Raw genomic sequence first — 20,910 nt, forward strand, 5'->3', positions numbered from 1 at the left:
AAAAGTTTGGTCATCCAGCAGTTCCACAAATTTTGGGGCATTTAGGTGATTATAAAAACGTAATAAAACTCCACACTTACAAGACCTAAAAATAAGAAGTATAGAAACAAAGTGGTTTATAGAACTACCGGACTAGATGCAGTTAGGAGCTTATTTCCTTCTGAGCTGTGGATGTGTGTGTTGGAACTTTCATGAAAAGGAAGTCCACCTAGGAAATATACATCAAATGACCCTATTTTCATTTGTCTTCTCTACCTGGTTTTTTTTTTTCTGTGTTTTAAGAACTGTCATGAAATAGGGTAAAATAATAACTTGTATGAATTAGAAGTGGTTAAAAACTTACATTTAATTGCAAAATTACCATTAAAACGTGTGCTGTTTCACTTAATATATATGTTGCATGTTTTATATATATATATTTACAAATATATATGTTGCATGGTATATATATATATATATATATATATATGTTATATAAGCATATAACCTGTTTACTGAGATAAAAGATTTTTTTACATTTTCTGTTTTTCATAATAGACTTGGGTTTCCAACTATTGAAATAGCTTAATATCTTATAAATTGCAGTAATTAAGCAAATTACAATAACGAAATTTGTTTCAATTTCATTCCTATTTTTACTTTCAGTTTCAGGGTGGCAGCCAGACACACAAGCCTTGAATTATTTAAGACTAATGTACTGCTCAGGCGGTAAAAACTAGTCAACCATACATACTCACTCTATTATGTTTCAGTGTTTAATTAAGACATTAAATGATGCAATCAGAATAACTAATACAATTGCACGGTCCCATCCTCTACAGTAAATTCCGTCCAAGACTTGATTTGCATTACGCCTTAACAGGCCAAATTGTGACGAAGATTTCAATCATGTTTAAAGAAATCTGTGTTTTCCATTAAAGTAAATGAAAAAAAAAACACATCTTATGAAGGAAAATGGTCTTCTCGTCTGAAGAAGACATCTCTGAGGTCCTGAAAGCTTACATGACTTCAGGCCCATCTGGCACACCAGGCAAGTGCACAGTGGGTCGCTGGCCAACAGGACCACTATCAGGTGCTGTAATGTGTGACCACTGGCCGGATATGCCGAGCAGAACACTACGCAAGGATCAAAACGTCCAGACACCGGCTGCACTCACATCGAGTGGCCGCTCGCCATACAGTATCAGGGCGACGCCTTCATTACCAGTCAGACCATATAGACTATATATGGTTTTCTAGGTCGGCCTAATAATATAAATTAAAACTATTAATTTATATTAAAACCACCTGCACCTAGGGCAGAAAAAAAAAATAATGAAAATGTTTGTATCACATTGATTATACCAGCACTTGGCAAGACTATTTTGGTGGTAGCCATGGTGACTGCATCACTTCCCACCTACACTGACCTGTTAATGTAGGTATATATGCATAATTATGCTGTAAAAAATAAAATACAGAACTAGAAAAGTAGGCCACAGTTTTACCAGTGAATATGTAACAGCACTACCATCTGCTGGCCGACCGGCTTTCTAGAAATACTGAATTAAGCCGCGCTGGAAACCCTGCAGAGTGGCATATAGCTATAGCACTGCTGTCCGCCTCTTCCATAGAGAGAGCTATGTACCATTAGTGAATATGGTTTGGGGCTGGAGACGGTAAAGGGCTACCAAGTCACTGGGTATAATGATCTCTGGTGCCATGATCTATGTATTGCGGGAAGCCAACCGGTTCAGGTGGGAATCTTAACGTTTTCCCACCAATAAATTTCAAAGGTTAATTTTACCCACAATTCATTTTACAACAAAATTAAAATGAGGAAGCGCAATAGGAGAAAATATGTGGTGGGGAAGAAAAGGAAGCGTCTGTTTAAGGAAAAGAAAGCCTGGAGATGGTTGCGTTTGTCGAACCAGATCTTCCTCCAGACAAGAGAGAAGAAAAGCTTCCGTCATAGATCTGAAGATCTGTTCATATCGGCTGGAAGTAAGGCAGGAAGCAGCGCAACTCGTATTAAGCAATGTGGATATCTGCCCTGCTGTGAAATATTCTTTACTAAAACTACTACATTAAACATTTTTACAACTAGATGAAGAATCTGAAACATGATTCTTGTGTTATATTCTGCACACCGCTGATGGCACAAAACTCATTGTAATTCTGTATTCATGTAAAATATTGCTTCATTAGTGCTTTTTTTCTGGGAATGCTTAGCTGCCATGTGACACAGAAGGAGGCACTGATATGTTGTTGTCATAAAATGCTTCTTAACAAGGAAGACCTACAGAAAAAAAAATTCTTCACGCATGCAATTTGTATACAGCAAAAATGTGGATTTCTTTACTGTTGTTCCAAATAAGCTTCCTTTGTCTGCAGAACGCCATTATTGGTGGCTTTCCCACCTTCACATACCACCACTGAGCTGACCGTTTATGGTGATGCTAATAAAGTCCAGCTTATCCAGTGAAGTCCTTTCCCCATAGACTCTCACTAGTCAGAATGTCTCTCGCGGTGATTAAGACCGAGACATTCTACTGTTTACCACAAGGCAGTATCATAAGGACTCAGAGTGTTTGTCTAGTAGGTAGGGCTAAGACAATAACCGAGATGCAGCTGTCTGAACAAATTATACAAAAACTATAATTGTTTTAAAACAAAATATTTTTGAAAACATTTTTATATAATACTTGCATCTTAAAAGGATAGAATAAAATTAGATCTCAATTCATGTATGTTCTACGTGAATGACATCTTTAAGATGAATCCTCATACCTTTCCAAGTTACGTTGGTAAGGGGTTAATTAAGAGCTAAGACGGAGTGCCCCATTCCAATCATTCCATAGCCCTGCTGAAGCATAGAGATTGGGAAACCACGGGAGGCAGAGGGAAACGTCTTCTAAAATATTACCGCATTTATTCACATTACAATTTGAAATATTTCATAAAACCATTTATGGACCCACCTGCTTCTTGGCTTCAAAGAAAACATATAACAAAAGAAGTACATTTCTCACAACAAGCTTAAAAACATCCCTCATTGTGTTTAGGACCAGGAGAAAAAAAACAATGGCTTTAGGCTATCAGATACACAAAAATGGCTACCAGGATTAGCCTAAGAGGTCGGAAGTGACTCTTATTTCCTCTTGGAATGGTCACAAGACAAATTAGTCATCTATTGTTTTCTGCTTGGCACAAAGCTGTAGGAATGCTTCCAGCTGGACTTTTTATCTTTTCGTTCACATTTTTTTTTCTCGTACGTAGAATTTTTCATTTAATGAAACAATTTTCAGAACGTGTTTAAACAGATTCATCGAATAAAATAGCAAGGAAAAGTCAATTTTCTTTGGTTTACGAAAGTGAATATTAAGGCAAGTTTCGTGTAGTTACTGGATAATTGCACAGTTCATTTTAATGGTAATGTTATAAAATACATATTATAAGCATTAGTGTCTGCGTCCGCTAGAGAGCTTCTCTGATTACAGAACACAGAAAAAAAAGGGATTTCATTCGAACTGCATATAAAGTACGGCACAAAATTCTTAAAAAGAAACCAATAAAAAGAATGGTATAGATTTGTAGAAAACAATTTTCATTCCTGTAAATATTTTTAAAATAGAACCCGTATTGTATTAACACTTACCCGGCGGCACTGGGCATTACGGTTTGTGGAATAGGCGTTGATCATTTTGGCTTTTTCCCGTCTCACAATTCCAAAAATTTTAATCCCATTTAGTTTATTTGCAAAACAGGTTAAGTTCATGGATAAAATGCTCCGAGTGTGAAAAGCCACTTATACATAAAGACCTCTTATCATCATTCTTTTAACCTTTGCTCACGCTACACCCTGACCAAAGTGCATTACAATTAGCCACGTGGACTAGCAGTTTAAATGAAAACAAAATATTAGTCATCAATTTCAGCAAAACAGCTTGAAGTGGTGCCTGGAAACATACATTTGTGCTGTATGGAGGGTTACAATTTTAACTCGGGGGGGGGGACTTATTGCGGGATTACAACGCCACCATCTCAGAGATAACATGAGCCATGCCGCCATGTACTAAGGAGGGATAATCCCTCGAATGCATTCATATCTGTGGGATTTACACAGACAATAAATACAAGAGCAGTATGCAAATCAGCAGACTAAATATTCATGTTTTGTAAAAACTCCGGGAATTGCTATTTTCATGCAAATGAATGCTGATCTTACCATCATAGGGTCTACTTAAATGTACGAACCAACAACATGCAGATGATTTATACTAAATACGGGGTCACTAGAAGTGGCAATTATGGTACTTCACGAGTTCACGCACATATTAGCAGGTTTGCCAATACAACACATACACACCACGGCAGGGGGTAGGGAAGTGAAAACAAAGATAAATATACGGTAATTAGCGTTTCTGGCCAACATCAGTGTCATACCGATGTCTAGTAGAGTAACAGGGACGGAAACAAATTGGTGTGTAGAATCTCAAAAGAGTCTTTGTTTTCTTTATATGGAATTATAGATAGGTCCAACCAGGGAAGCTCAATCAATCAGTCCAACAATCAGGATCCAACAAGATGAAAGTCCCTGGTCAACCACAGCGTCCTGTAGTACCTTTACCGGGAGGAAGCTGTCCCAACTAAAAATCTCAGTTAAAGGACGAGGAATTCTAAAACCCCAACGGCATGAACTACACACAGAACTCAGCTGCATGCTCTTTTCTTGTCAACAATCTTACGTGTCATCTGGAATGTGTTCTAGATAACATTACAATGTTTCCTGTGATGTGCCCTGAAGCCATATTCTTCTTTCCATATGAAGATGTCCATGCAAATATGTTTCTCAAGGGTAACTCATAACAAAATCAAGAAAAAAGAGGTTTTTGTAAAAAGAGTCATTAAACATATAGAATTTGCTTAATTATGAAAAAATCATCTGAAAACCTGTCAACTTTGTCTTATAACCAAGGTTATCTTTTATTCAGATCTCAGATCTGCAGCACTGTCAACTAAGCCTAGGGGCTTGTGACTCACCCTCACTCATGCTCTCCCACACTCTATCATGCTTTCATTCACTCTTTCATGCTCTCATTCACTCTCTCTCAATGTCCCTCTAACTTCTCTGCCAACCGTTTCCGTGTTCCTGTCTCCTTTTCTTCTCTTGCCTCCCTCTTGTTGCTCTTCTGTCTTCTTTCTTCACTCGCTCCCCACCAGCATCAGCTCCATGATACCGTTACTTCTGCAAAAGGGCGGAACCTCTGCGCGCACACTCTCCATTGATTGGAGAATTAGAGAGGAGCACTCCAAAAGGCTGGATTTGTGAAGAAAGGGAGGTACAAAAATGCTTCGCTTTCTTTATGTAGGGAACCGTACCAATATATAGCACAATTTTTAATTAAATACGGTGTTTGCGACAGATATAGGTTTCATTTATTGGCACTCTTGTGTCCCCTTAGTCCAAAAGATAAAAATATCAAGCATGTTAAAGGAGACATTTGTAGTAATGTACTACCCTGCGATCATAACCCCTGCAAGGAATTGTGGAACATACTATGTAGCACGGAAGTCTAAATTCTGTACAAATGTAAAAATGTATCTCTAAATCTCTTACACTGATTGATAAACAGAAAAGCACAAGCTAAGGGTAGTTTAATTACCTTTAAAGGAAAAACATCACCTTGGCTTTAAAACAGGACAATAAACATCTACATAATAGAATCAGTTGACTTTGTATAAAGAAATCTATAAAATGAATCTGTTACCAAAGACTGCTTATGCAGTATAGATCGAAACAGCAGATTAGAACCATTAGGTCCATCTATTCTGCCCATTTTTCCTGATGTCGAGACTCAGACCTTAATCAGTCCTTGCTCTTGTCTTAGATGCCTATCCCAGGCATGTTTAAATTCCGTCTTAAATTCAGTTTAAATTAGCCTCTACCACTTCTGATGGGCGGCTCTTCCATTTATCAACAGCTCCCTCTTAAGGGGCCCTTGATCTTGTCTGAGATTCAGGGTGGCCATAGGCTTGTCTAAATTCCCTTACTTTATTACCGATTAAGCATTTTGCCACCTGCTGTGTGCATTCCGTAACAAAATAGTCAACTGTGTCCATCAACTGTAAGGATGTATGGGATCACCCGCTTTATTATTTTGCATTGAAACATGAAAAGTCTTTCCTGCCTTCTAACAATAGTTTGTTTGCTCCTACATTCTCACTCATATCTACCAAAAAAACAAATAATAGTGTCAGAAACCTAACATCTAAAGGAGACCTCCACCTGCTCCAAAGACATTCTACATTTACGGATGATACTGTCCCTTTAATAGATAAATGCATCTTATTGACCCTTAAAAAATTACCACGATAAACAATCAGCTCATTTTATCTAAAGTGCTTTGTCTTCTGCGGAATCCTTTGTATCGGCAAATTAGATAATTATATCTGTTTTGGGTGTTCCTCTAATAGCCACCGAACAGTCAAACCCAAGCTGTGAATAATTAGTTACTAGTAACATTAAACAGTTTGCCTAAAACATAATTATAGCAAAACAATCGTAGCGATAAAGGTTCAAATCTTATAAAATACATTTGATTGCTGATATGTGCAATAATATATAATATATTCACACATAAAAACCCCAAATCACCAAAATTGAATTCCCAACTCCCCAATAAAAAAATAAAAAATAAAAAGTTCCAAAATGCCAGGTTTTTTTTTTTTTTAGCTTAAATAGAAGGAAATGGAATACGTGGATCTGTGGTATTTTTACCGCGGGATTACTGTTTGCTATAATGATTACAAGGGAAGCATAACTAAAAATAAAAAGAAACCGCATACATTTCAACTTGAAAGGCTTCTATCTACTGGTTGTAAAAGATAAAAACGTAGTCCTACGAGCTCTATAATTTTAATCGTTTCCATATGCGCACAGACTTGCCACGAGCAACACACGTGGAATTCAGACGCTGGCTTAAGAAGTCTCTGCGTGGCATAAAATTGGACTGATTGCCCTCTTTGGTACATATGGCTCGGGTGTCACTCGCCAGTACTGTAGCCAGATGGGAAGTATAGGAAAGACACCTACATGCCAAATAGTGACCTTGAAACTCAAACGAATGATCTTGGAACCGGCAGCCACAATGTTGTGTACGATCGATAATAAAGCACAAATTAATTATCATACAGTCTTTGCTGTAATTTTACTATATCTGGGACAAAGATTTTCTACATGCAGACTATAGTAAGGACCATATATATATATATATATATAATCTCAACTCTCTCAACCAAATCGTGTGGGGCAAGTCCTACACATTGTATTTACTTTTGTTATACTACTGCTTACCACCATTTAGTCTTAAAGAGACACATAATGGAAAATAAACTCTAAAGTCGATTTGAATCAAATTAGTTGAAACGCTGTCCTTTAGGAGCAGCCTCTGAATTTACTATTGAGAAAATGAGCCATAGGTTCCACAACATTTAACCTTAGAACTGCTTTCAAGAAAACTCTATGCCAGAACATTTGCACGACACGTTACCCCGTACATGATATTCGCTCGTGAGCTGTGTTAAGCAATATATATATATATATATATATATACATATATATATATATATACACTCTTGTTCCCTCTGCCTGCAAAGTTAATGGGTTCTCCATCTATATTCTACTCCCGGGATCCGTCGTTTTTCGGAGCTGAATTTAAAGGTCGCTGTGAACATGTGTGCGAGCCAAGAACTGTTCCACCCACAGCTGGGGAATGTATCCCGCCAGCCAAGTAGCCACGGCTCCAAAACTTTTAGGGCTGGTGCGTAACTTTTTCTATTATTGGTCTGTATGGCATAGCAGTGACCCTACACAAAAAGAATGTAACAAAACCAGCTTCCCTCTAAACAGATCTGTCCAGCCACACATGCAGGCGAGAGGTACCAGGCATTTATAATGGCGATAACAAGTAAAGGAGCAGGGATTATGGTCTCTTGTAAAGGGGGCACTAATTGCCACATTTTATTTCAGGCATCGATAAAGTGAATTGAGTTAGAAATTCACTTACAAACCCTGATATCTGTTAGTCAGCGGAGCTGGGTAACTGCACCTGCGCGGACATACACCGCCACAGGGAGGGTTCAAGACTGAAGAGACTTCCACACCAGCAGTATCAATGCCGCAGAGAACCTTTCATAAAACTATCCTGATTTAATACAAGACCAAGGACTGATTAAGGTCACAGTTCTTACATCAGAAAAAAACAGGAGGCTAGATGGGCTTAATGTGTCTTTATACTAATTCCATGTTTCTGTGATTCTCTGGATCCTACTTGCCTTTATATAATGAACAGTCATGTTAAAAAAAAATATATACATATATAAATATTACCTTTTATGGCTAAAAAGCTCAATAAACATATATTGCTGAATATTTTGCGCGTAAATAAAGGTGTTTATGGGCTGTACTTATCTTTTACAGGGCGCGCTGATGATCAGCACACATTGTGCGCGTTCCTTTTCTGTAATCAGACAGCCCCGCTGCTTGCTGTGAGGTCTAATCGCTGGTCCCCCTCTGAGCCTGACTCAATAGATCATCATACCCAAGCCGTGTATACAGCACCTGCCATACTCCTGCTGTAATTTTAATCAACACCTGCATTCACATAATCCCAAAGGACTTGCGTCTTTGCTTACACAAGCTTTTATATTACCTGTGAAAGAACCTCTTCCCCCAACTGCAGATCAACTTCAATCAAAAAAGAAAACTACCTGCAATCATTATTGTCTGAGCATGATGTGAAATGCAGTCAGTCCATCACCAGACATAAGGGCATGGCACCCATCCTGCAGTAACAAGTCCTAAAAATACATTGAGTTCATGCTATTTACCAACACCACGACCAGGCTTTTCACCAGGGATTACACACTTTTTTTATGGAGGAAAAAAATACTTTTGGTGGAGAATAAAATAAATTGGTATTGGAATACTGAAAAACCTTCTTGATTACCGTCTCTATGACTGATATAATCCTTTGTCTCTATTTCTGTGTTCAGCATTAGTGAAAGAAGGCTTACCGCTGCTCTCAAACCAGGAGTATATGCAAGATCACAGCAGGGTAATGCGTGTGTACCAAGGGCACAGAAGCGTGTCCCCACCAGCAACCGGAATCACACAGCTAAACGATGCTGTCGCTATGGGGTGTAGATCACAAATGAGTTCTGTGTTAAAAATAGTGTGGTACAATTCTCTATTAGAATGGAGGAATGAAAATATTTAGTACTCATAACTAATGTAACAGTCAAGTTCCATTACATCAAAAATGCTTAGCTCACAATGGTCTAAGCCAGGGCTGTCCAAATGATGGCCCACTATGGGCTAGTTTGCGCCCTACTGCAACCGGCAGGATAAGCAGCAGGGGCTCACTGGCCCCCTGGGTGGGTCAAAATGTGTTAAAGAGGGTAGAAGTGGGAGCACAGCAGGGTCACGTAAAACAACATCATGTACTTCTGTGGTAATACCCCACCATAAAAAAGGCTTTGCAGGTGTGATGGAGTGGGTGTGATGGAGTGAGTGTGATGGAGGGAGTGTTATGATAGGATAGGAGCGCGGGTGTTTTACTGTGAGTCTGTATGCTTCTTTGTGTAAGTATGGATCTGCCCCCTCCCCAACTTGTTGGCCTGACAAATTCCATATCATCTGTTACATGATGAGATTAAACACATACATAATTTTGCAGAAACCTAACATAAAGCAATTTACAATATAAATAGTATATAATAATAGTTAATTGCGTATGTACTGCACAAAATACATTACTGATGTCTTACAGACTAACATGTATTTCTTAAAGTGCCAGCCCTCCCATGTTGGACTATGATCTGCTGAAATTTTGTTGTGTAGTTATTTTTTAAGCTATTTCAAGTGTCACACAGATATTACGGGTATCCACAGGTGTTGGGAGCATGTTTTTTAATCAAAACCACAAGCTTTTAGCGCTGCATAAATAATAAAAATAATAGCACACTGACATTTTATTTGCGTAATTGAGATGGCAAATAAAGAGACCCAATGGAGATTACATACTAATGGACGCAGGGGAGAATCCACATTAAACATATTAATGGACCATTTGTAGCAAGACATTAAAAAACACATTAACGGATATAAACTGGGAAGATTAGAACTGTTTTAAATTGAAAACTATTAGGCGATATCCTTACCAGGGTAATACTCAGGGGAAAGCTAGCACCTTCTGGTCTGGGTGGGGCAGGTAATGCCAAGTGGTCCTATCAGCCCCTTGCCCTCCCCCATACTTAACATACACACTGACACACACTCTAACACATTCACAGTAACACATACAGACTCAAGCTAACATATACACACACACTAACACATGCTCACACACTAATACATGCCCTCTCACTCATGCTAACACATGCACATACTTACACACACTTACATATATATACAGACATACTAAACATAACACAGTCTCAGGGCTTGTAAACCAGCAGTAGTAAAGTTAAATTAAAGGGACACTCCAGCGTCCCATTAGGCTGACCACATCATCCATGTTTTCCAGGACACATATACTTTTTACCTATTGCAGACCAGCCCAGATAAAATGCTGCCCTGGCTGCATTATGCGGGATGTATAAACTTGCGGGAGGGAACCAATTAGTCAGTTATATACCCCCCATGGAAAACATGCCCTATGTGGTCACCCTATGTCCCATACAAACTCACTAATGGAGAAATGCATAATAAAGAACCTGCTGATCTGGAGTGGACTGGTGGTGAGTACACCATGTGTCTGCGGGGAGCAGGAGATGTGTTCGAGCGGGGTGCGTCTCTACAACACACCATAAGCAGCACTTCAAACAGAGCCTCCGGGGCGAAAAGTTCCCAGGTATGATTAGGCCTTCCATTCTGTACGCTAATTACACGGCTTCCTACTTTACAAGCTACATTGCTCAACTCAGTCGCTTGTCCATAAAATACAAAAACACCACCAACACTGAATCAATAACGGCTGAGTACTAGTGCAGGGGTTTCTGTTAGGAATATGCTTCACAACACATGATTGTAAGTTTACCACCAATAAAAACCTCACCTACATTTATATTACTTACGGGACACCTTTGTGTCTCCAATACATTGTGAAGGGAACTCAAACCTTTGCACAAAGTTAGTTATTCCACAATATAAATATACCTTCCAAGGGCATCAAAAAGCTTTCTGAGGTTTTCCTCCCATGGATTTTTACATATGTATATTAATCACACCCAGCTGCTATAAGAAACATGGCTCTGAAGAATATAAAGGACTTACAGATGTGTAGTTGGATCTGGTCTGCTTCTGGTTCCTTGATTCCTGCTCCTGGAACTGTAGCCCAGCCAAGTGCTTCTCCAGAGCCTCCCAGTCCATTGTCGGAAGTGGCGCCTCATCCCTCATTAAAGCTCCTAAGCCCCCAGCCGAATTCATTGAAGACCCCCGGACAGAGTTATGCTGTGGTTTGGGAGGATAAGGTTTGCCTTTACTTGAGGAATTGTTGATAAATGAATTTCCATTTAATTTGTGCCGATGTGAAGGATTCCCATTGGTAGATGAGACATGTCCACCTTTAATGTCCTCAAATTCTTCAGCTAAACTTCGTCCAGGTGCTATCCTTGCAAAGCAATTGTCTTTAGGAAACCCATCTTCGCCCTCAACCACATCATCTTCTTCATCTTCATCCTCCCATTCGTCACTCACCTTGTCCACAAAGTCCTCCTCATAATCCTCAAGGGCAGCCAGGTCCAGGCTAGGAGAGGACTTACAGTCAGAGCAAGGAGTCACTTTATTAGAACTGGCCTCAGAACTTGAGCGACTACAGGCGTCACTTCCTAAATCCATGCCATCCTCTCTGTAATCCTGCAGGAAAGCGACAAAAAACAAAACAAGAAGAGGGGAAAAAGGTGATTAATGCAGTTTGCTTAAAAAACGAGCACAGGCTCTATGCTTTTACTGAGGTTTAAAAAAAGAAACCTAAAAAAAAAAACACGAAGCAACTGGAAACTGCCAGTGTGAATAACCATCCCCTGAGGCAGCCTTAAGACAGACATTCCTGTCTCCTCCCAAACCCTGCGCTTCGCCAGCATCAAGAATCCTTCCATCGCTTTCTATACGCAGCGCACACATATCCACTACTATACATCGCTTCCTACAACAAGGACCCTACTGTGTACTACACATAAAAGTAATGTCTCCATACTCAAGAAATATACAAAAACAGAGGAGAGCACAACCTAAAAACAAATAATAATAATAATAATAAAAAAGCAAATAAAAATAACAAAACAAAGCAGAATTTCAGAGAATACAATCCAAAAAAATCACACATCTATGGAATAAATATTGGGGATTCCGTCACACTATATCGTCATACATTCCATTAAAAGCTCTTAAGCGTCCTCGGCGTGTGGAATACGGGTTTACGGTTTATTGGGTCATGTTTGTACAATAATAATAATATAAAAAATATTCATATGAAAACAGCCCATTATTAGAAGCATTGGGGTGAAACCTTCCAGGCCATTAATTCTCTGGAATGTGTAGGAAACCCTATCGCCTTTTATCGCAGTCAGAGAATGTTATCAGCCACAACTTTTCTTTGAAGCCAACCCTTAACCTGACAAACGGAATCTCCACATAACATTTGCAGAGATTGTTTTCATTTTTTTCCCAGGCGAGTGATGGTGAAAGAAACGCTCTGCAGTACCCCCTGTTCTGGGGGCGCCCTTAATAAAGAAAATTGCTAAAGCTTCTATTGGTCGAACACAAGATCGAAGTCCTTCAGCAAAAAGCGGTACCTTTTATTGGGCCGACAAAGAAAAATCTTTAGAGCAGCTTAAACCTACAGAACCTCAGAGGTCTCTTTTTCAGATTAGGACCCTATACTTAAAGCATTTGTACTATAGCTCTGCAATGTACTGCAGACCCATCTGACAGACGCCGCGCATGCGTGCAGAATACTAAGTATCTCCCAGCTGCACATAAAGCTAAAGATTAAGCCATAAAAACATTTGCTGCATTCTCGATAGATTATATATATATATTATATATATTTTATATAGACGCATCCATGCTGATGCCATTAACTCCTAAGAAGGTGGTGCCTCCCTTGCCAGTATGTGCCTATGGGTGTGTGTAATATATAGATAGATAGATTAATAGATATAGATAGATAGATTAATAGATATAGATAGATAGATTAATAGATATAGATAGATAGATAGATGATAGATAGATAGACATGACATTTATACACACTTAAAGTACTACTAGTATAAAGAATCCTTGATATCTAGCTAGTATTACACTTACAGTATCTATAATGCATACATGAATTCCCTGAATGCACACTTCATGCATGAACCATACACACAGCGATACGATCATATAGATGCGGCTGCCTATGTGTGATCTGGAGGGCAGAACACATACACTTGGTGTCAGTTCCCTATATGCACTTCCCAGTGACAGCAACCATACCTGATGCACGAAATCTGTGCCGTTCTAACTCTTCATCCCTGACCCGCTGTGTGACGTACAAGCCGTTGCCCCTCCTTATTCACGGAGCAGTGGGGAGACCCAGAGCAATAAGATGCAGACCGGCACCGCCCGGCACACGCTCCAAGGCTCCGGAAACTCCCCACTCCCTACACGTCACTGCGTAAAACGCCAGGAATAGGAATTCCGGAGGCTACGTAGCTGGTGGGCTTGGGATGCCGGTTGGACTCCGGCTGCGCTGTTTGCGTAAGTGTAAGCGCTTGACTGCCAGCTAGCGGACAGGGTCGGGAACTGCAGGGCGCACCCTAGGCTACCGGAGGCACCTCGTAGGTATACGGATTTTACGTGAAAGCAGCGCTGTGCCAATTACCAATCTACCGGTTATGAGTTATACATTAATCGGTGTCTCATGTTTACTTAACATAGAGGTCCAGGCTGACTCATGGCACACCGGAATCTGCTGCTTTATTACCCGGCACACAGTCATCAGGAATTTACATAAACGTAAAATAGAAAAGGATTGTACACGGGTTCCGAGGCTGTCTGTCCAGGCTGTCTGTCCATCTAACCCATGAAACCAGTAGACTTTAACCTATAAATGCCTCTTTTTTTTTTTTTTTACATAGCCGGATGGTTAAATGGCTGCCAGGTATATATGGGATTAGCCACCACCCCTGTTTTTTTTGTTGTTTTTTTTGGGGGGGGGGGTACTAAGTGTTTTGTTTGTAATGATAGGATGTTTTACTGTACTTAGAGGATGGTAGATAAATGGCGCAGCCTCCCATCAGAAGTTTTAGAGGTTAATACAGTGAGTGGATTTAAACATACATGAGATAAGCATGAAGCTATCCTGAATCTAAGACAAGACCAAGGACTGATTAAAGTCTGAGTCCTCCCCTATCATGCTGGAGTGAAACAGCCATTGCCCAGTAAGATTGACCAGTAGTCAGGACACTGATGGGGATACATCAATAGTAGGACTTTGGGACGTTTATGTCTCATGCAAGGGAGATATGGATTTTCAAGTATAGGACACCTGAGAATGCGGCTATTGGCCTCAACCGCAAATCACAATCCTAAATACAGGGGGCTGGCTAAGTTTAAGAATCTGAGACCCTGAGCCATAAGTGAGGAATGTCTGTCAAATCCTAAAATGCTAATCTATGTTGACCATACTAAATTTTATCACCCATAAGTGAACTTTCTTCACCTCTTGCTCCCCACCCCGTGCTTTTACATTTGGAGTGTTTATCCTGGCAGGCTAATGACTAATGACTTTGAACACATAATTGCCCTTTCTGACCAACTGTGTTAGAAACCACATGCTAAGGTTTACAAGGAGAGCTACAACCGTGACAAACAGAACCATCCCCTGTCTTGAGAAGTAATCTGCTACAGCAACACCATGTGCAAACTTCACTGTTGGGGTCTCCTTATCTGCAGACGCCACTTGATTAGCTAACCTTCACAGTCGGTTTAATCTCCCGAGCTCCCCCATTAGTTTACATTTCATAATGCATTGCCCCAAATAGTCTTTTCACCGACAAGGTCTCTAAAAAGGAACTTCAGTTGTCTAAAATGGTTTTCAACTGTATGTGTAACTAATGACAGCTCCCACAAATGTGGTAAATGAATTTGGCTATTACCAGATGTCACGGTCTGTCTAAATCCGGGGTCTACAACAGGTAGCTTGTGACCTACTGGTAGATCTCATGCTACGTCTATGAGATATTCACTAAGCAGCAAACATTTGAGCCAACTGACTTGTCTACGCATAGTTAAATGAGAGATTCCTGCAATATAATGTCGCTGCAGGGACATGTCTATTCTTGCAGCATTACTAGAAGTGTTCCTTCCTTATGAATAGTGACGTCACAGGTGTATAAGGGTTTTCAACTCATCTAAAACCTACGTTGACGGACAACCAAGGAGAACGTATCTCAGCATGCTATATATATACACGGTGTCTTCATACCTCAGCTCAGAAACTAGAATCATTGGGACCTCAACCTCCTGCAGTCATCTTTTTGAGTAAGAGCCATTATGTTGCAGCTGAAATTTAATGGCTGCAATCCTAAACTTCTTTCTAATCCAAGAGTGCATTTTCCAGCTTCTAGAACTGAGTGTCTGGAATCACTGTAGACAAGCTTCAATAAAGCCTTCGCTTATTTTTCAACAAGAATTGAGCAAGTTTCTTCTGTTTAAAGGGTGGACCGTGGAGGGCAATTATCACTGTCAGATCGGAGAGATGGTTTAATACTGGCCCATACTGCCTGCTAATCACAAACCTTATTCAAATCTCTTTTCCATCCTTTGTTAATACTCTGCCCCATATAACTAACCTCTGCTGTAATTTTGGCTGTATCCTTGTTCTGTGAATGAAGCACAGTCAGTGAAGTCTAAATTACAGTTTAATGAAGCATGGACTCATTTATCTTGAACCTATTCTGCTGTAGCATATTTACTGCAGCCCCTATTTCAGCCACATCTCATAAATATTCAGCTCTTTTATCCTCTGTAATGGAATAACTCATAGGTAAATGTTCATTCATACTTACCTAATTTAAGAAAATATTGCAAACATGTTGATGGCCAGAGTTTGTCTATATCTTATTTTATATATATATTTATTATATATATATATATATATATATATATATATATATATACAAAACACAAACTCCATCATATATTGCCACACTGTATTCTGTAAGGGAATAAGGTAATGTTATTTTTTGATCAGGAGTACATGTTGAATAAATGGTGATTAGGACTGCCTCTTTTATATATAACTTCATGGACGATCTCTCCCACGCTGAGTGTTTTATATGACATCTGTCACAAGTCCTACATTTTACACTATATGCTAAATAAACCTCTTATGGATTTGCCGGTTACACTTATGCATTAAAATGCCACCTGTTTAAAACTCCATCTAATGTATGGACTATGGGGGAAAAGGTATTGTAACTTCCTACCTATTGTGAAGGTGATAGTTGCAGTTGACTGCAGCTTCGTGGGAGGAGAACGGAGAGAAATTCTGTAAGGACTTGGATCAGATAATGCTGGCCTTGTCACTTTATGGAGATCTCAGATGATTGACAAACAGAAAGCACAAGCTATAGGTAAAATCTATAGGTGATAGCAATGTTTGCATATGAAAAGGTATCCACGCATCACCAGTACATATGGTGGTTACTCAAAAACAGATAATAGTACTCACTGCTAAAAGTGTTACCACGTTCTTCCGACATGCTTTTACATAGCAGCAACAAACTTGATTAAACAGGGGTTGGATCTCCTACCGGCTAGCGAAATATAATATGCCTGAAAAAGAGACTCATATAGTCTTGAAAGCTTGCAATCCATTATACATCAGTTAGCCAATAAAAGTATCACCATTGCCAATTTGCTTTCTCTCGTTCTTTGGGTAACACAGTACAAATTTACACCTAGTGGGTTCTAGAAAGTGAGCTAGGGGTTACTAAAATAGAAGACTAAGAAAGTGAAATGTTTGCATCAGACCGCATTGCATAAGCCATGTCTGTGGTGGAGAATGGCATGTCCGGGTTCCCGTACAGCAACTGAATACATTGATAAATTAGGATCAATAGGACTGTAGGAAGATAATTATATGATGTCATAATCTACCTACAAGAACTATATTATACATTCACACATTAAAGAATAGCCCCTGTACCATTTTTTTATTTTCATTTTGTTAAAATATCTTTTTTTTTCTTTCAGAATACAGTTGATCTAGTTACAGAAAGGCGCCAACTTTCTCTCTTACAAAAATGTTACAAAAATTGAAAAGACACAAAGCGATCAGATATTTAGCAACAGTTTAGATACATCTGACATAACGCAAATAGTTGAAGATAAAAAAACTGGTGAAATGTAAATGAGAAAAAAACACCATAACCAAAAAGTAAATTTTCTATCCTCTAAATACTAAGGTTTTTTTTTTAAATTATTATTATTTTGTTTTACTTTATATAAACAATTATGGTGCATTTTGGCTCATCTTTCACCCCAAAAATGTGAACCTTTGGTGGTCCTGAAGACATTACTGTTTCAGTGCATATTTTTTTCCTCTTTGCGCATAAAATACAGCACTTTATACAGTACAAAGGCTTTGTTTGGTGGTCCTGTGTGCAATATGAAACAAGTACCTCCATAGACTTTAATTAGTGAGAGTCAGAATGAGTGATTAAGACCAAGCCATTCTATTTTTACCACAAGACATCCTGTTAAGGAGTTAGGGTGTTTAGTAGATTGGGCTAAAATGGCATAGCTAGAACACAAATAACTTATATATTATGTAAAACTAGAAGTTTTTTAAAAAAAATTTAAGGCACAAATCCTAGGTACTTTTGAAATCTTATTTTTAACCTGATACGAGCAATAAGACGAGTTGGTGGGAGTTTGTCCTCATTTGAGGCAGTTCTTATTCACTGCATTGTACAGTTTAGCCATGAACAAAACCTTAACACTTATACGCAGCTGGTAAGTGGAGTAATTAGAAAAGCTCGTTGTTCTCAACAATCAGATTCTGTTTCAATATATATAGCAAATATACCAACTGTGACCTTCTAAACCAGCAGAAAATTGTAATTATTTTGCCTAGGATTTTCCATTTCCATGTTATATCAAGTGGAAGGAAAACTATATATTTTTCTCTCGGTTGCATAATGTGTTTGAGGAAATACTGAGCAGAACACGATCGCTATCAGGATGGCGTCTGAGCATATCTTAATAGAGTGTTTTTATCTTGCCCCGTCCCTAGGTTTAATCTAAATCTGTCTCTGTATTCTTGCAAAATCAGGATTTTTCTTTTTTACCCTGGGTACCAGGGCTGAATTTTGATACCGTGTTCCCTGCATTATTAGAATACTCCTTTTCCAACACAACTTACACATAGGAGAAAAAATAACGGGCATAGTCTACACATTAAATAGCCCACTAAAGAAGAATTCATGTTAAATACTTCCATTCTTCAATAACTAAAACAAAAAAATAAAACCACTTAACTAAGGTAGAAGCTGCAGCTCTAGAACTGCAGCTATCCACCTCCTCCGTGGTCCGACAATTCTTGCCAGCGATTGGCTGCTTGAAGCCACATCTCCTGTACGGAAAATAGTTGGGGGTGGAAGAAAGGGGCAAATGTAGTTGCAGAATCCCCCAAATGTCAAATGCATTAAAGCCTTTTATTCTTGAAACAATGTACAGCCGCTGCTGAAACCATTGATTTCTGTTGTTGTAGCTGTGAAAATATTATGAGAAGTGGTCAATAATTCAATAGTTTTGTTTTCCTTTACAATAATCCTTTATTTTCGTGGGGGAAGCTATTGCTGAATTGTCCAGAAGTTAAAGGTTAAGAGATTAAAGTATGAGAGGAATGTTAGCAAGGCATCCAATATACTCTCCCACAAAGCATCTGGCTAATCCTCTCATTTATTCTAGAGGAATTAAACAGAGAAGCAAGGAGAAAACTGGCAAAAGGGTTGGATGTTTGTTTTCTTACGGTGAATTCCTGTTTTTTTGCTCGAGATATTTTTACCCGTTGAATTTAGTAAAAACATATCTCCTACCTGTCATCCGTCTGCATTGTACTAGAAATTTAACATGGCAGTTTTACCTGGCAGCTGTAACAAAAGAGTATTACGTTTATTGTCATACATTGGTAGTTTATAATCTCTGGAGATTAGGGGGTGTGAGCATAATAAAATACATTTCTACGGCTATTGCTGGCCTAGGCCGGGATTCTCTCAACATTCACCCCGTGGCACAGCTGGTTTTATATGCCCTGCAGGGCAAGTGGTTCTCCAAGGTATGGCGTTAATATGGTGTTATTAAGTACGGCTATTGTTTGTTGAGCAGGACTCTGGATAACGTTATTTGAGGGATATATATCAGGCAATAAACTTCAGTGCAACATGGGGTATATAAGATGCAGAGTGTTATATTACACCGGAGAAGCATGGGTTTGGATATTACAATTTGATAAAAATTGTCAATTGTTTACTCTTTTGTAGGTTCATTTTGTGAAATTGAAGCCAATGGCTGAAGGCTGATACAGCTGCTGAATGTGGATAGTAACTGCCTATAATTTTGAAATATTTTTATAAGCAACATTACAAAAGGTCTCGATGGTAAGGTATGTCTCTTTGCAGATAGTATAACCATGGGCGTAGGAACTGGGGGAGGACGGATCCCAAATAGGAAATCATGCGGGGGACCGATAATGAAGAAATACCCCCCAGGGAGAGGCACTCACCTTGGGCACAGCTGCGAGGGGCACATAGCGGAGGAGGAGAGAGAGAGGCGCCGAGGGGTCGCTCATCAGCAACCACTCAGCACCCCTCTGTCTCGTCTGCTCCTGCCGCCACCCGCCTCAGGGCTGCCCTGACTGCAGTGGTGGGAGTGTGAGCATCTGTCTCTGTGCCGGCATATGATGTCATATTCCGGCGCTCAATAGAGGCCTCGCGCTCCCACCACAGGACTTCAGCAAAGTAAGTAAACTACGTACGGGGGGAAAGTAGATAGATAGTAACATGGGGTAGATAGTGAGATGGGGTAGATAGTGAGAAGGAGTGAGATGGGATAGATAGTGAGAAATGGGAGAGGGGGTAGATTTAATGAATTAATATGTGGATGAATTGTGTGAATGAGTGAGAGAATGAATTAACGTGTGGATGAATTGCGTGAATGAGTGAGAGAATGAATGAATATGAGGATGAATTGTGTGAATGAGTGAATTATGTGAATGAATTGTGTGAATGAGTGAGATAAAGAATTAATTAATGTGGGGATGATTTGTGTGAATGAGTGAGAGAATTATTGCATTAATGTGTGGATGAATTGCTTGAATGATTTGTTAGAATGCATTAATGGATATGTGTATCATGAATGTGATTTAGGCAAAGGCAAAGATGGCACAGGCATTGTGTTTGAGCCTTGGGGACCAACATGGCACAGACAGGGTGTTTATGGGACAAAGATGGCACAGAGCAGGCTGTTTGTGGACAAAGATGGCTCACCCTGGGCTGTTTGGGGACAAAGTTGGCTCACGCTGGACTGTTTGGGGACAAAGTTGGCTCACTCTGGACTGTAATCTGTTTGTGTAATCTAGGTGCTAGTCAGGTTCTATGTGGGGAATGTGGATGCCAGGGCTGGCCTTTTTTTGGTGTGGGAGCAGAGGGAGTGATTGTATGCTAAGGAGCATGGCGTGGGGCTCAAGGAAATGCTTTCCTGGGGACCAATTTTCAATATTTAAAAAAATGTTTTTGTTCTTTCCTATATTTAATGTATTAAACGTACATTATTTTTACCAGTGTTTCAAGTTATATGTTATTATACATGTTTGCAAA

The 20,910-nt window shown here is 39.4% G+C and overlaps 1 protein-coding gene across 4 annotated transcripts in view; it reads right to left on the minus strand.

Annotated features, from left to right (window-relative positions):
• LOC128483234 (schwannomin-interacting protein 1) overlaps nucleotides 1–20,910 on the minus strand; it is a 147,639-nt gene that overhangs the window by 20,427 nt on the left and 106,302 nt on the right. For 2 of the 4 annotated variants that reach the window (XM_053459346.1, XM_053459347.1), the window contains one exon: nucleotides 11,318–11,899. In XM_053459346.1, the coding sequence (XP_053315321.1) occupies nucleotides 11,318–11,899 (582 nt within the window). Of the gene's footprint in view, nucleotides 1–3,637; nucleotides 3,852–11,317; nucleotides 11,900–13,519; nucleotides 13,652–20,910 lie in introns of those variants that run through there. The other 2 variants (XM_053459348.1, XM_053459350.1) reach the window with 2 other exon arrangements.

This window comes from Spea bombifrons, chromosome 3 (assembly GCF_027358695.1).
Source record: "Spea bombifrons isolate aSpeBom1 chromosome 3, aSpeBom1.2.pri, whole genome shotgun sequence".
Classification (NCBI taxonomy): domain Eukaryota; kingdom Metazoa; phylum Chordata; class Amphibia; order Anura; family Pelobatidae; genus Spea; species Spea bombifrons.